At 42.3% G+C, this 17334-nt stretch overlaps 1 protein-coding gene across 1 annotated transcript in view; it reads right to left on the reverse strand.

Annotated features, from left to right (window-relative positions):
- LOC306693866 (low-density lipoprotein receptor-related protein 1-like) overlaps nucleotides 1-16903 on the reverse strand; it is an 87186-nt gene extending 70283 nt beyond the window's left edge. The window contains exons 1-2 of the mRNA XM_079156524.1: nucleotides 16284-16903; nucleotides 703-825 (exon numbers count right to left, since the gene is read on the reverse strand). Of these exons, the coding sequence (XP_079012650.1) occupies nucleotides 703-825; nucleotides 16284-16380 (220 nt within the window). The 5' untranslated portion in view covers nucleotides 16381-16903. The remainder of the gene's footprint in view (nucleotides 1-702; nucleotides 826-16283) is intronic.
- Nucleotides 16904-17334: the final 431 nt, after the last annotated feature.

Below are 17334 nucleotides of genomic sequence, written 5' to 3' on the forward strand. Positions count from 1 at the left end.
GGTTTGCCAAATAAATCTAATAGGCCAACAAGCTCAGTCTGGAGACTGCATATAGAATGTGTGTGGAGGGATCAAACGCTCCAGTGAAATATCAGCATACCAAAAAAATGGCTTTCAAAAGCCAGAACAGCAGGTTTTTGATCTATTTCTGGGATTGTTCTGCATAAGGACTGCACCTGTTGAATAATATCCAAGTCAAATTAATCTACATAATGCCCACATTGCCAAAACAGCATCTTCACAGAGATGTTGAAGATGTTACATCAACCAACTCTAAGTTTGTATTTGTTCAGATGAATAAAACGAAAGGTTCAGCTAATATTTGATTTTCCTGTATTCACATCGGAGAAGATAAGCAGTGAGAGCTTCTATCCCACATACTTGTGACTTAAATGAGCAAACACATCTACCACATAAAACAGAAGTGTCCAAAACCCACTTGACTAGGAGTGCTTATGATACATTTATGGATCTGCATACAGTAAGCTGAAAAGCATTTCCTCTCAAGGCTGCAATAATCTTTCCTGAATGGTTTAAATAAGTTTACTCCGCTGTGAAAGTCATATGCAGCAGGATCACACACACAAGAAGATAACCTAAAGTGTCAATACAATATATATATATATATATATATATATATATATATATATATATATATATATATATACACACAATATAGTGTACTGTCTTTATAAGACTTACAAACATCAGGCTCCTCGTCAGAGCCATCTGGGCAGTCCTTCTCCCGGTCACAGCGCCAGCCCTTAGAGATGCAAGTCACCCCGTCTTTACACACAAACTGCTTTGGGCTGCAGGTCTTTGGAGCTGAAAAGAGTCAAAGAAAAAAAAGTGAATTAATTAAAAGATTTCTGGAAAATAAAAGAACAGCTCCTTTTGTGTCGGTGATTCTATTCTATTCCTGAGGTCTCATTAGCAACCAGGGTCTGCTGGATTCAGAGTCAATAGTGGCCCTCACTGGCTCTAATTAGGTCCTGGAAAGTAACTACTTCCTGGAGGGGTTAGAAAACGGATACACCAAAACCCAAACACACACTCTCATGCAGGCTTAGCATAAACTTGCTGCACCTAAATATCCAGGTCAGCGTTCCCAGGCCACTAACCGTGATGCAACATGTCTGGAGGATATAAAAGAACATCTTGTTCTGTGAATTGCCCCCTATCATCCATTTCCCCTTCACTCTCTAACCTTTCAAAGAGAGGGGGAAGAACTGCTCCCCACAGCCAAATGGGGGAGCGTTTTCAAACCCACACTAACTCAAGTCCTCTTAGAACAACACATAAACACTCTGACAACACACATGAACAAGTGACAAGCCTGAGTCACCCGGGGGAATTCAGGGGAAACCGAGTGGAGGTTGATACAGAGACTTACTGCTGATTGGGAAATACATAGCAAAAATGAAAGACAGCTGTGTACTTAACTATTTGTGTAGCTAAAATCATTTCTAACAGTAAGAAAAATAAATGTCCAGGATGTAAATGAGTACACTATGTTGTGTACTCACTGCTTGGGATTCTACGAACTCTATTTGTGAATATAAGAGCTGACCTCAGCCTCGTAACGGTCTTTCATTAAGCAGGTGTTGAGCCGTCATTGAAAAGTAGAGAAAAGCAAAGAGTAATGGATTGGCTACTTAAGACTGTGCTATTCATATTGTCCTGTTGTCCTTTTATTCCCATGACCCCCAGAGTTATTTTGCACTAAATAATTCAAATGTCTAATGAACTAGTAAACAAACGGAGACCTTATTATATGATATGTGGTCATATATCACAGGAACGTAGAGTTAACAGCATGGAGGACACACAGGATCTTGTCATATTGTGGGTGTATAGCAACAGATGGGGACACTAGAGGACCAACCGAATACAAAACAAATCTAATGAAGTATTTTTCCTTAAGTGCTACTTTCATAAAACATTCTTCCAAAACTATTAATTCATGAAAACAAAACTCACATTTGACCGGCTGACATTTAAAAGAGAGCAACGGGCGATCCCAAACTACACTGTAATTAGAATTCACTGGATATTTCAGTGTTTAAATATGCATCACCAGAGTGTGATTGAGCTGATTTTCGTATCATCTGAGCTCTTGTTTCTCTCTAAACATCTTTTTATATGCACTTTCGTTTATTTCTGTCATCACGTTGGCCATCAGGTGTGGTGCCGTCGACGTCTCCCCTGTACAGACACTTTCTGAGCTACTCGGGTCAGAATATAAAGCACAGATTGGAGACGGTGATGTTATTGTAACTCCCTCGATTATTTAGGCATATAGCATGATGAATAGGACGGGGGGGGGGGGGGGGGGGGGGGGGGGGGGGAGCATGGCATTGATAGGGGTGGATGATGGGATCAAGCAGGATAAACAGGATGACTGTATTTACATTTAATGCTAGCCACCGACTCCAGCGGCGAAGGTAATCTTGAAATGGAGCTCAACCCAAATACCATGAATTCAACCTGACATATCGCTGCACACATTCACACACACACTCCCCACTTATCCTCTTCTGTGTACCGCTGTGATCGGTGTGTGTGTGTGTGTGTGTGTGTGTGTGTGTGTGTGTGTGTGTGTGTAAGAGAGAGAGAGAGTGGGTGGGCGGGTTTTGTGCATATGTGTGTGTGTGTGTCTAGAGGGGCACCACAAGGACTTGAATTATTCATGAAATGCAACCAGGCTTGTGTTAAAGTGTTTCCTCTTTGTTCCTCATCCTTCTTCTTCTGTGCGTGTGTTTATTTGTTTGTTTATTTTGAGGTGTCACCACTAGCCTCAGCAGGCAGCTTTTTGCGTGCGTCTGTATATTGTTTATTGAGACACGCTTTTACTCGACATGCCGTTAACTCGCGTTCCAATAATGGATGCCGCTGACAGAAACATGGAAGGGGCCATAGGAAGTAGGTCAGGAGGTTAGGTAGCTGAGGGTGAAGGAAGGCAACGACAAGGGTTACCTCTGGCTCAGCTAGCTGTGAGGGTTAGAGAGACGCAAAGGGGGAGCAGACACAGACGATGTACAGAGTGAGCCTCGGGCCATTCAATCACACACGACTTCTAATAATATACAGTAGGCATAGTTGCATTTGTGTTGAATATTGTTTTATATCATTTAGGCAGAAGAAAAATGTTTTTCGGGCCATTTTTCTTGGCACAAAGCACACTGGTGGTCGAGGTGGCAAACAGTCGCATCTCGCTTACTGCTTTTCTTAATATTCAAAAGATTTAATAATAAACTTTATGATGAGAAACTTTTGGGGCGTCATATGTGACTGACTGGAAACACACCGAGTGAAAATGTATTTATGCTGGAAAACAAGGCTCACCTGCCTTTAATGACTTTAATATTGTCTGTAATACAGCTTCCAAACTGAAATGGCAGATTATGAAAAAAAGATGAATGATTAAAGTTGTTTATGGTTTCCTTTTTAAAATCAGACCTACAGTGAACATTTATCCAGATATTCTAAACAGATGGTCATAAATAAAAAAAATTTAAAAATTGGAAGTATATACTCGCACACCAACAATGACTACTGAAAAATGTCAGGTCAACCTCTTATAGCAGCACAATTACTTTTGGGTCAAACATCCTAAGCAGATCCATACCTTATGGATGTTATTGCTTTGGGTTGGTGGACATTCTTTTGTATTATGATAATTTGTTTGATAATTGTTCTTGAAACTTTCATGCCTATAACGCCCCTTTGAATTTGAATTTAGCAAACAGAACTACTGTATTCGCATGTAAAGCAGGACACCAACAATACCTCTCTGGTAACAGATGTTGACAAACATTTTAATGCCACTTTAAAGTCAATCTGTGCTTGACTCAATCAGGATTTATCTCGTTAGAAATATCTAAATAAGGCTGACGTTTTTGTGAACCGTGTGCATAATACGTCAGATTTCAACAGGTTTGTATTTTTTATAGAAAGGAAATGATGCAGGGAGGAAGAGGATGCAGCAAAGAAAAAAGATGCTATACAGATGGATATCACACAGGATGACATAAGAGAACAAGCTGGGTGAACTCAGCTAATGAGAGCAAATGGAGAGGCGGGGGGTGTGGGGGGGTCTAAAAGTCAAAGGGGGGCAGGGCTCTCACAGCTGGAGGCAGGCCTGAAGATCTGAGAACAGACTGAGCTGGGCTGGGATCCTGAGATGGGATGGAGGAATGTCACACATGCTATCAATGAACTGCCTGTGTGTTTACCGAAGTGGTGGCTGAGTGAAAATGCTTTGGGTCATCGCCATTTGGGCCGGATTACAAATCCACTGCCCTCTGCCCCCTGCCGCTGTCTGATGGTTCTCCAAGATGAGCTCCGTCTGGTTGGGAGGAAGAGTCCTTTTTTAAGGCAAACACAAGCCTTGCTCCCCAGCCACAGCCCCATTTCCTCTGACACCCACAGCAGTGCTATAAATAAGTTGGAGGCCTGCCCTCTGAGATCAGCCAGGGCACTACAAAGCTCCAGCAGACACTGAGACTAGCGCCTCATCACGCACCACTCAACAGCGGTTGGGGTGAAGGTGGACTTAAAGTGCTGTCAACAGTCGTGCTGAAAGGGAGCTTGAGCAGTATGGAATCCGTTCTTCAAAGCCGGCCGCATAAGGTATCGCACCTTCAACTGGACCTCCACTATTCAAGTGGAGTCTGCACCAGCTCCATGGCTGCTGTTCCGTACCTTTTCCGGTGCTCACAGTAGAGGAAGACCACAAACCAGAATGTCAGGGATCAGTGAAGTATCTGCGAACTTGCAAACCCATGTTCATCAATCTGTCCCAGTATAACAAGATAGAGAATCTGCAGCCATTCTAGCAGCTCTGTGAGGCTGAACATAGGTATAACGGTGCTTTGAGCTTAGTACTAACATCATGTTGAGCATCTAAGTTAAGCATATTAGCATGCTAACATTTGCTCATTAGGACTAAACACAAAGTAAAGCAATACAATATTAACCTGAGCTAGATGAAAAGACAACTACAATCCAATTAGTTCATCCTGAGGGGAACATGAATGTCTGTACAACAATTTCATGGTAATCCATTCAATAGTTGACAAGACATTTCACTTAAAGCCACAAAGTTCACCTTCACGGTGCACTAGAGGAGAAGTCAGAGAATCATCAAAGTCATCCGGATGCTTCCACTGGAAACCATGAATGTATGTACCAAATCCATCCAATATTCAAGATATTTGCACCAAAGTGTTGGATGAACCGACTGACAGACATTGCCATCCATAGAGACATGCTGCCAGCATGGCTGAGAAGGCTAATCTAATACTCTTTTGCAGAATGCTGTGCAATGATTCTCATTTCATAACCCTGGAATCTCACATGCACACCTTGTATATGTCAGTCTAACTGTTAGAGACTGAGAGGTGGAGAAATACAACGCAGGCATGGAATTTTAATTGCGCATGCATAAAGTCAATGCTTTTACATGACAGCAGCTGCTTTCCTTTATACACACACTGGAAAAACCTCCTCAGGATACATCCGCTCAGATGTGAGGAGGTCATCCTTTGTAACTGGCACTGATTCATCCAAAATTAAAACTGCGAGCAGTGATGAACGGGCCCTCGCCTCCCTTGCGCGTCGGGGCCGGCGGCGGACTCCGGCCTGTGCGTCGGAGAACGTCCGCGACCGCTGGACTGCGCGTCTGTGAGCGAGACGTCGTCGATCCCGCGTGGGACCGCCTGATGCTGGAAACGATGCTTTGCAGATAGTACTATGCTAAGGAAAAATGACACCGAAATCAAAATGGCCGACTTTGGTAGGTTTGAGAGCATGGTGCCAAGAGACTTATGTTTAAGTCTCCGCAGGATACGTGCGCCTACCCAGTTTCGTACGTGTAGCTCAAACGTAGCGCCGGGGCTGCTCTTTTGAAATATTGTAGGGGGCGCTACAGAGGCAATTTCAAACGGGCAAGGCCGAAAATCATACCACATACTTCTTCCGATACCTTTGACACATGTGCAAAGTGCCATGAATTTTTGAGCATCCTAACCTACTATGCTATGGAAAAATGACACCAAAATCAAAATGGCCGACTTTGGTAGGTTTTAGAGCATGGTGCCAAGAGACTTATTTTTAAGTCTCCACAGGATACATGTGCCTACCAAGTTTCGTACATGTAGCTCAAACGTAGCGCCGGGGCTGCTCTTTTGAAATATTGTAGGGGGCGCTACAGAGGCAATTTAAAACAGACAAGGCCAAAAATCATACCTCATATTTCCTCCGATGCCTTTGACACATGTGCAAAGTTTTAGGAATTTTTGAGCATCCTAACCTATTGAACCATATTTCCTTCAGCCAGTAGGTGGCGCTATGAGTTTTTTGAATTTTTTCAAATCAGGTATGTTCAGGCTTGAAGTGGCATCATGCACAAGAAGTTTTGTGCAAATTGGATAATGTACCTTGGAGTTATAACAACTTCAATTTTGCATGGCGAACGATGCGTCGCCACGGCAACAGCGTTCAACGAAAACGCACAATACTTATGGCGATTCTTCATCAATGTCTTTAAGCCATCCTAGCACAATTTGAGACTAATCGGGTCACGTGGCTAGGAGGAATAAATGAAAGTGTAAAAAAAAACATTGCCTTCAGCCAGTAGGTGGCGCTATGAGTTATTGAAATTTTTTTAATTTGTGTGTGTTCATGCTTGAAGAGGCTTCATGCACAAGAAGTTTTGTGTGTATTGGTTAATGTACCTTAGAGTTATAACAACTTGATTTTTCATAAAAATGATGCAAAATGGCCGCCACGCCACGTCAAGGTTCTTCGACGAAAGCGCTAGCTTTTAATAATTTTTAATCACAAAGGTCTTAAGAGCACCCTGAACAAATATGAAGTCGATCGCATAAATGCTCTAGGAGGAGTTCGTTAAAATACGAAGGCTGCAAAATGCGAAAAGTGCCAAAAAACACAACTTTGCGGGTTTACTGTAGCGCCCCCTATTGGTTGAATGCAACAAAAATCTCAGGGTATGTTGCGGTATGCGATGGGCACATATGCTGAAAGTTTCGCGAATTTTCGACAATGGGTTGAGAAGTTATGTGTATTGATATTAAGCCACGCCCTTAGGAAGTTTATTGGTCCATATCTTCTCAACGCAAAGAGATATCAAAAAGCTTTTGATAAATCTGAGTGATCTACATCCAATTATGATCCACAGCAATTTTGGTAGCAATCGGAGCCAGCGTGTAGGAGAACTTCGCAAAGATGTGTTTTTCACTAAATTCAAAATGGCGGAAAATTTAAGTATGCGCATTTTCGGGGTCTGAGAGGCTTTTTTTTAGATCTAGTGGATTAGGACATGTGTGTTGAATTTCAAGTCAATCGGACAAACTGGCCGAGGGGCGCCGCCGATCCGCTTTGTAGGGGGCGCTAGAGAGCCATTTTTTCCCACACATTTATGGCACCTATATCACACCTCTATTTTCGCCAGACCTGACAAGTCTGCAAAATTTGGTGAGTTTTCATGCATGGCAAGTATCCCCAAAAAGCTCCCAAAGAGGAAAAATAAAAATCAGAAAAATAATAACTCTTACAATTTCAATAGGGCCTTCGCTGGCCCGACGTTGTCGGTGGCTCGGGCCCTAACTATTGAGAATAATAAAGATGGCAGGCCAAACAAAAGCACCAGGTGGGTGTGTTGGGTAAAGTAAATGCATCGTGAAGTTTTTCAAGACGCTTTCAGGGACTGTTGCACTGTCTGCTGGAGGAAAGAAACGTGTCGTTTAGACTACTGAAGATAGCGTGTACTCGCAATAATAAAACACTTCTACTCAAGCAGAGAAGATGATTCCACTCTCCCAAATATTCTCCACCGTGAGACATGATAAAGCTTCATTATCTTTTCAAGTATTTAGGAAAGGGAGGTTTATATAAAGGGCAGGATAAACAACCTGAATTGTGTGTAATCAATCTCGACATTGAGGCCCACTTGGCCAAATCTTTATATGCACTTCAACTGTTCAGAGGGCCACAGACTGGAATACCACTGAAACACAGCCAGTTTAATTAACATCGACTCAAAGCTACATTTCTTCACAGAATGCAAAAGAATTAAACATCAGAAAAGCTGCAGGTTTAAATTAATAACAAACAATTCGGACCAGTCCATGAAGAATATCAAGTAATATCAAAGAAATGTCTTTAATATTATGTGTTCAGCAGCACTAGAGCCCTGATTAACCAGTAATCAGACAGCAAGCTCCCACAACAAAGCCAAAAGGGAAGACATATAGGTAGAGACTGATGTAGAGCAGAGAGGGGGGGGCAGGGGGACTATTTAGCTGACCTTTGGGCTGACCTGAGGGGGTCCTGCTAAGGCCAGGAAACAAGTGAAGTGTCTATATTGGCCTATTTGGCTGTGGCCTGCCACCTCGTCACAGCCCAGGCACGAACACTTCAGGATTTTTGTAATGCAGGAGAGTGAAAAGAAAGATGAGGGAGGGGAAAAAAAAAGTTTTCCAATTTGACATTTTACAAAACAGAGAAAAAGGGGCCCCAGCTGTGCCTCTTAAATAAACCTTTCCGGCCGAGTTTGGAGGAGCTGAGGCAGTCGGGCCGTGAACAAATTAAACAAAAGTTCAGACAGAATTTCGACATGATTACCACAGAGAATGGACGACAAAGCGTATTCGTATTTACATAGCAGTCACCATTATTATAGCAACAAGAGTCAACGTTTGGGGATGGTTCTGTCTGCGTGCATAGTCACTCAACTGCTCACCCTCTGGATGACTGTATCATTTTTTATTTTTTTTATGAGATATTTTGTGTGTTTCTAAGACAGTCTATGTGTTTGCAAGTCTACGTAAGTGTGTGTTATACCTGCACTTAGACCTGGGGAGAATTAACATCAGGAATGTGCTCATGTCTGGTGAAAGTTGCCAAGTAAAACGGCTCCGTCATGCAGGATAACACAGTCCTGCCTGCAACTGCTTGGATCTTGACGGTCAGACCTGAGCACGAACACAGTCAATCTACACGAGCCTCCGTGGCAGTGAGAGGCAGAACCTATTAAGCCAAGCAGAGTAATCAAATGTGAATTTAATGAAGAGCTATTTGGATGTCTGGCTGAGATTTCACCAGGTCTCTGGCCCAGAGTGGTAATCAACCACGACTGCTATTTGTACTAGAGGGAGTGTGGCGGCTCTGAGGGAGGGGGCTACGACCTCCTTCACTGCCACATAAGGATTTACCAAATTCAGCAGGAGAGTTGGGGACGACGCAGATAACCACAAGGTGTGATCCGCTATTATCAAGTTAGTCAGTTCAGACAAATCCCTTTGCCCCACCACTGCCAGAGCACCCGCTGAACGTATAGCTGCACAGGGAGAAAAATGACAATTAAGCCTACTTAGTATGCGGCCGAGGGGAACATATTAAAGAAGATTATGTGAAATTCTTTGGTGCCTTTTCATAAGACCGGTACAAGTTTCAAGTGTGACGCAGGAGCTGGTTGGAACGAGAATTGATTCTCTGGAACGCTCTCTCACATTTCCTACGAATGTGCGAAAGGAACCCGAGCACTGCTAAAGAGTTTTTTTAACGTTTCACTTCCTAGCAGAGTGAAAGATGAGAAGATTGACAGCACTCTCATCCGCAGCGGGTTAGCTTAGCTTAGCATAAAGACTGGAAACAGGAAGAAACAGCTAACAAGGCTCTGGCCAAACACAATCTGCCTACCAGCACCTCTAAAGCTCACTAATTGACAAATATAAATCTTGTTTGCTAAATCTGTACACAAACGTTTTTTTGTACAAATTTCGTCGTTTTCAGAGGGGCTATGTACTGGTAATTTTGTTGGCAGTTGGTTGCAATAAAGCTTTAAAATGTTTGGCAAGTATTCACCACAAACAATCTCTCACCCATGCTGTGTTTTTGATCAGGCGTTAGGCCGAAATAATGATTGTGGGTCCATGTGAGGAGATTTCAGCCACTAAGTGAAGGGTGAATGCCTGCTTGAGGGATTAGTGTTACAATTAGGCTTAGGTCAAGGTTATGGTTGGGGACTTTGTGTTTAGGATTAGAAGTTTAGGAATGAATCTAAAACACGGTTGCAAGAATAGTGACCTTGATGCTGAGCGTGTGTGTCATTAAAAATGCATTGTTTGCAAGTGTAACGTATCTGAAAATGTCAGATGCGGGGACTCCTAATGAAGATGTTGCGTTTTCATCCTACAATGAATGAATTCATACGTCATCTACAATAGGTGCAAGTCTGCTCTGACACACTTTTGTCCCAGAAAAGCCTGTAGCAATGGCTTAAATGGATGTGAATGAATCCATTTGTTGTGTGGGCTGATGCTGAAAATAGACTGCATTTTATCTGGTGGAGGAACCAAGATTGGAAACATTTTATGAGCAAAAAAAAAAAAAAGATGATTTCCATCTGGAGCTGGGATGGAAAAGCAACGTTATTTGCGACAGGAAAGTAAAATGACGCTTGGAATTTGTCATGTACAATAATTATTTGAATAGACAGTTCAATCTAATGCAGCAACAATAACCAATATATATCCTCCATTGTGCATTTCCCAACACAAACAGCCCTTTCAGACTGACACAGTAAGCGAGTTAAGCCCATGTATGCTGTTGGTGTGAACGGCTCAACGCAAATCATGCAACTTGACCCTGACACTGCCTGGCCTCAGCCTTAAAGGGTGAACACGGGTTTCTGATTCTTTAATATAGAATAGTTACTTTAGGTATATAATATACAGTCAAAAATAACAGAAACACAATTGAGTTGAACAATTGTTGATGTTCACACTTTAAGTGTGATAAACCTGACAAAAGCAGAATTACACAATGTCAGAGCTTTAGCAGTTAAGCTAACTGCTAACAGTATAACAGTGACTGATGTACTGTTTAACACCATAAAGGGAAATGTGAGCTACGGTTATAAAGTCAAAGTGATGTCTTTCTTAGTACTTAGATTTACAATACGTTTCACCAAAGCAGCTACAGGACAAAACATTCTTCCTCAGTGTTTTGGACTTCAACACCTGATTGCTATTAAACAGCAATCAGGTGATTACATTTAAGCAGCCTATATCAATGATCATTTTACTATTTCTATTGAGTCGAACTGGTCGCTTACCACAGCAGGCTTTGACTGTCAATCACAATCTGTCAATCTATACAAGAGTCTGATTGTTGAAAAGATAAGAAACATTTTGCTTAACTGTGATCATGGATGGAAATGGAACATAGGAAGAGATGGACTAAAGTATGTTGATTAAACCTGCTTGGCCCACTGACTCCAGCCAAACTTTAAATTAGCAAAAAGTAGGATTGCTAAGTCGCTGAATATAACTTTTATATAATATAACCAATTTGCAAGTCAGCGGTAGCTAACAATGCCAGCCATCCCATCTAACGTTAGCTCGCTGATTGAGCAGAAATCGCCTGTGGAGATGAAATGTTTGCAAAGGAGCCAAAATTTCCAAGTTTGCGCCCCAATTTTGGAACATAACCAGGTGCCCGTGCAGGCAACGGTTTGACACATCAATTTAAAAAGGGGACAATCTGTCGGTGTAGTATTCACAGCTGGATTCTGCTGCCCCAAGCGGTTATTGCAGGTTAAAAGCTGAAATTTGCACATTAGTGTGAGCGTGTCAACTGGTTGTTGGTAAACAATAAAAAAATGTCATCAGCTCACTAGAAAGCACAAACCTGAATAAGGTAAATATATATTTGTTGTAGTTATTATTAAAGCTAGACAACATTTGCACAGTCAAACAAAAAGTCGTGACCCAATTTTCTTTTCAACAAAACATTTTTCAACAGCTGAGAATGGAAAGCTATCACTAGTGTTTCCCCACACTGTGCCACAAAGACAGATATAATAACTCTGAATTTAAAAAATGTGGTGCAACCAGGGGATGCAGGGGTGAACCCGGCCCCACAGGGATTGGCGTTCAATCCCGGGCTTGACCATGTGCCCTGTCAAATACAATCATGAGTGTTTGCAGGTGGGAAGTTGCAAAAACAGCACATGAATGTTAATCTCTCCTTTTCTATTCTCATTAGAAGTATTCTGCAATACTCTTTTTCTTCGAAGGCAGTTATTTCTAGTCTAGAAAGAAAAATGGCATCTCTTCCTTGGTGTTAAATATGTAATGTTAAACCTAAAGTCATCATGCAGGATGGATTTCTGTCGTTTTGTCCCAAGAGAGAGAATAACCACTGAGTAAGACAGATTTTCCAGCCAATACAGCCTCCACCTCAGCATTTGGTTTTAGCTAAATCAAAGCCTTCTGGCAGGTAGGGCTTAGCATTTCTCTGAGCCTGCGTGAGTGATTTTTTTCCCCCTGTCCTTGCCTTCATGTATTGATAGCTGCAATGTCTGAAGTTGCTGGCTAATGTATAGTGAATATAGACATGAGGTTTCTGCTCATGTTCTTTCAGAGGGCCTCTTTAGACCATGTTCTATCTCCAATCCTAAATTAGCTCCATCTATTCTAGATAGTGTATCTCAGTCAGTGGCTCACTGCTCTAAAGTGGGTTATAGGGCTGTGCTGACAAAGCCTGGCAACATGTACCCAGAGCACTTTAGCTATAATACACGTCAGCTTTTAAAGACTTCAGCAGTGTTTTTCGGCAATTGTGAAAAAAAGGTCTCTTTTTTTATGAATACAATTTGATACAGTACAATGAGATAAACAGCGCATTTTGAAAAAATGTTGGGACTTTATTTGTTTAAAGTTCTCTTTGTTGTTCAGCGTTAACTGAGAAGATCTATACCTATGCATCTATAAATGTGTCTGTTCAGTGTGGAGCTGGATCCAGGGGACAGTTATCTTAGCTTAGCATAAAGCATCTCTTCACTGATTAACATGTTATATCATTGTTTAATCTGTACAAAAACCAAAGTGTCAAACAAAAATGTGTGGCTTTACTCTGGGTTATGTGTGGGACAATTCTTAGTCTGTGAGCAGTGACTTCCTGTATTCTCCTCTGATTGCTTTAGAGGTGCTGGAAGCTGGATTTTGATAACTTCAGGCTGTTTCTGGTCTTTATGCTAAGATTAGTGTTTTTTGTGCCAGGCTACATATTAAACAGATCTCTCGACGAGAAGGTGAATTTAAAAAAAAAACAGTAAAAAAGGAATAAGAGGAGCACTTACCAATGCTTTGTGTATTTACAGATCATTACAAATAAATGCCACTAAGATTTCACATCAGGTGGGACGCAGTTGTATTGTCATTTGTGTGCCAGTTGGAAATCTATGGCTACAGAATTTCATTATAACCATTCAGCCACATAAACCATCAGTGTAATAATGTGACTGAACTTTACTTAGCCTCCGAGTTGTTTTTCCCCAGGAAAAGCTGCTGACCAAAGTACTGGATTTGATACCTGCTCAGTTATGCAGTGGTTTTCAGTGTGTCATATAAGGCATTTAGGCAGCAACCAACACGCAGTTATGCACTGATCTAAACCATGAATTCATAGCAGTGTTGTATAAACTTATTTGCACTAACTGCTTTTAACTACGGTCAACCGTGACAAGGACCTAACAAGTGTACTCTGTTTTCCATATTGCCCTCAGTTGTCAGTAAACAATAAAGTGGTAACCTTTCGGCCATGTGGATGTGGCTGTGATAGCAGTATTACCCCAATAACAGCCAAATGCTGGGCCAGTGCTCAGGCCTCCACCAAATGTTACTGCAGAGACGTCCACTGGGGGAAAGTGCCAGCAGAAGCACTACATGGCAAGTTAATTAAGAAAAAAGGAGCCTGTGCTACTTAATGAATAAGATTAATATTTAAGGCAGGGAAATTAAGGAAATTAAGGAAACATTTAAATGATTATCTGAATGAGAAAAATAGAGGTTTTCTGCGGAAACACCACTTAAAGCCTTGAAGGACAGCACTGTCCATTTCTGAGGACTAGTGATCTGGTTTTGTAGTGACGTTACAGTACTTTCATGAAGAGAAACGATGCAAATTCTTTCATTAGGGCCTTTTCCACCAGGGCCCCCAATTAGCAGCGCCTTCTGAACAATTTGAGACTGTTCGTGGAGGTCTCCTCTGGGAAACAAAGAGCAGTTTAGAACCAATTAAACTCAGGGTTTGTTGGTGGCCCAGGGTCTTTGCTCTGGCTCCAGTACAGAGACAGAGAGAGAAAAATCTTTAGAGGTCTAGAAAATGGAAAAAGGAGAGTTCCAGGCAAGTCTGAAAAAAAACTTTACTAGTAACATATGTGGTTCAAAGGGCCTTAAAAATTAAAGGGGCAATCAAAGAGGGTTTAAAAAAAGTAATTTAGCTGTGTTTGAAGGGGAGTAACATGCAGTCTAATTTCCTACACAACAAGTGACATATTGGCTGAGGTCTGGTGAGTTTGGCTTCAAAATGTGGACGTTACAATTACAGGCAGGCACCCAGTAAAATCCAAGTAGTTGAGTAAGTTTCGCATTCAGTCTCACTGATTAATCTGAATTTCAGTTTGTTTCCTCAAGACGCTCTGACAAGCTCAGCAGCCTCTGCATCCCACTGGGTTTTCAAGTGAAGCTACGGTTTGGTGATGTCCTCTGGTAAACTGCACAAGGCTGACTCATCAAATCAAGGCATTAAAGACTGAGAAGGAGGAAAATTTCACTGAAACAATAACAGTATGTCAAGGCACAAACTGTTTGCTTTAAAGCAGTTGCTGTAGATTTAAGGAGGAGGGAGAAACTACAGGTGATTGCAGGCTATCCGAGTCTATCTTCAAGGTGGTAATTTATATGGATTTTGCTCCCTAAGAAACTCACAGCACTGGATTGCCAAGTGCAATGAGACGACTTCAAAGGCAGAGGGAAGCCTTTATGGCTCGACGATGAATCTCACAAAATGCAGCTTGTGGTTTAAGTCAGTCAGGCATGTTCGAGTCCTACTGAATCTAATGAAATGTCAAATTTAGAACCCTGATTATCTTCACAGCAGCTAGTGCTCCTTATTGGAGGCATTTTTCTCGCAGTAAAAGTCGTCTAAAAATATTCTTAGCATTCGTTCACAGGTCAGACATTCCCAAGATGAATGAGAAGCATTATATCGCTGCAAGAAAAAAAATAAACCCACATTCCCTTTTCACCTGCAAAGAATTTAACAAATCTGTCTGCACCAACTCCCCTTTGATAACGCCCTTTTCCTTTCTTACCAAACAGAGGAGCGCGTGAGTGGGACTGTGAGGCTTAATAGTTTCCAGAAGTGGCTCCAGTCTGTGGTGGTATGTGTTCACGGGGTCGTAGGGGGGAGCTGTTTTGAAAGGTTCACTATCTGACTGCAGATCACAGTACGACTGTCGGTATTCGAGGGGGGTCCTATGTAGCCCAGGTGATAAACTGAACAACCACACAACAATGACGCAGTGCTGGCAGCACTAAACATCTGAGCTTATAGAGGAAACTTACTTGCAGAAAATCCCCATAGATGGGTGTATTGTTCCAATTAAGCATCATTGAGTTGATCCAATACAGCAGCAGTCAGTCACATACACTTTCCAACAAGAGATCAAAACCACAGAGCCCCTTTTGACTTCCCCAGATATATATATATATATATATATATATATATATATATATATATATATATATATATATAGACTTAAACATCACAGTGTTGTTTTGTTGAGGAATAGCACGACTGCTGTCATCACATCAGCACACCGCTCAGTGAGATCTGTTGAACGTGAACCGACTTAAAAACACAGACACATTATGTACACTACAGCTCAGAGAGCTGACATTTATAAAACACATGACACCGATCATGTATTGGCCTCTCTGCCACTGGAGCAATTAAAAGTAACGCATTTGATTGCTGCTGCTTTAAAAAAAAAAAAAAAAAAAAAAATATGAATGCATCGATCTGTAAACAAGTGCTTTAAGCAGGTACTGGGGCCTATGCTACGAGTCTCATCACTGAACGTCAGCGTGAATGTGTGCGAGCGCTCGTGTACAGCGGAAGGACGGGAGGAAATGTGCGTTCGCAGCTGTGACATTGCAATATTCACATGTGGCACTTGGAGACAGAAACAAAAGACCGCTTTAATTGTCTCGCCTCGGTTTCAACCGCTCCACGTTGCTTCACTCAGCCGAGCAGCGGCTCCTTCAGGGCACAGTCTACTCGTCTCGCATGCGGACACACAACACATTCAATCCTGTGACAATCGGCATAGCACACACTTACAGGCAATAGTTGTTTTTCTAAAGTATTGTACACAATATTGTGGTTATCTTTAAGTCAGCCCTGCTTACCATCAATAGCCCGCGTCGGAGCGAATACTTCCAAACTGTGCAACAATCCCAAGAAGAGCAATCCTGTTGCCAACACGTTGGCCGCGGTGCGCAACATTGTAGCCTATCTTAAAAGAAAATTAGTCATCAATCGCCTCTTGGTCCTGTCAAGCTGGAGGTTGCAGACAGGCGACGACGTGTAACCGTGCCCAGGCGGGGATGCTCCTCACTGGAAACCCGCTTTCTGGTTGCGCAATGAAGCTGACAGAGATGCTGCTCTCTGCCCACTCAGAGAATTTTTTTTTTTTGAATTTTTTTTGAATTTTTTTGCAGACTGTCAAGGCAAAAAAAAGCCGAGGGCTTCTCCCAGCCCGGGGTTGCTTAGGGGCTCCTCGGATGCATGGACAGCCCTGCCACAAAGGCTAGCAGGCTGAACTGAGCATCAAGCTAGCCTGGCTTGCAGTCGAGATGAAGGAGAGCTGGCGCCTCTAATCATGCAGTTGTCCGTCTTTTGTTCTCCCTGCCCAAGTGAAAGAAGCCACGGGAGGAAACAAAGTAGTGGATCAAACGTTGCTCTCCTCCCCACCACCTCTGCTGCTGCTGCTGCTGCTGCTGGCCGCAGATTGAGGCTGAAGCCGGAGCTCAGTCAGTCAGCGGTCTGAGTGACGTCGCAACAGCGGTAGCTCGACTGGCCCTCCCCTCTCTCCAGCACCCCACTCCCCCAGTCCACCTCCCGATCCACCCCCATCAAACCACACACTCCCCTGTAATCTTACTGCAACAATGCTCCGGATTCTGTCTCAGCCCCAGGCTTAATTATTAAGTGCGTATTCAATGATTCCTCTAAGTATTTATTGTTCTTTCTCTTTCATTAACACTTGCAAGTAGTTTGCAACTGTGTTTGTTGTGCTAATGATGATCATGGTTACATTTAAGCCTACTATTACTACCGAAACAACAATGACAATTACAATAATAATGACAATAATAATAAAAGATGATTGCTTATCCCCTCCAGAGCTTTGCTAATTGCTAGAGAACATCTACAATCAGTATTCATATAGACACTAAG

Source organism: Pholis gunnellus (genome assembly GCF_910591455.1).
Source record: "Pholis gunnellus genome assembly, chromosome: 3".
NCBI lineage: Eukaryota > Metazoa > Chordata > Actinopteri > Perciformes > Pholidae > Pholis > Pholis gunnellus.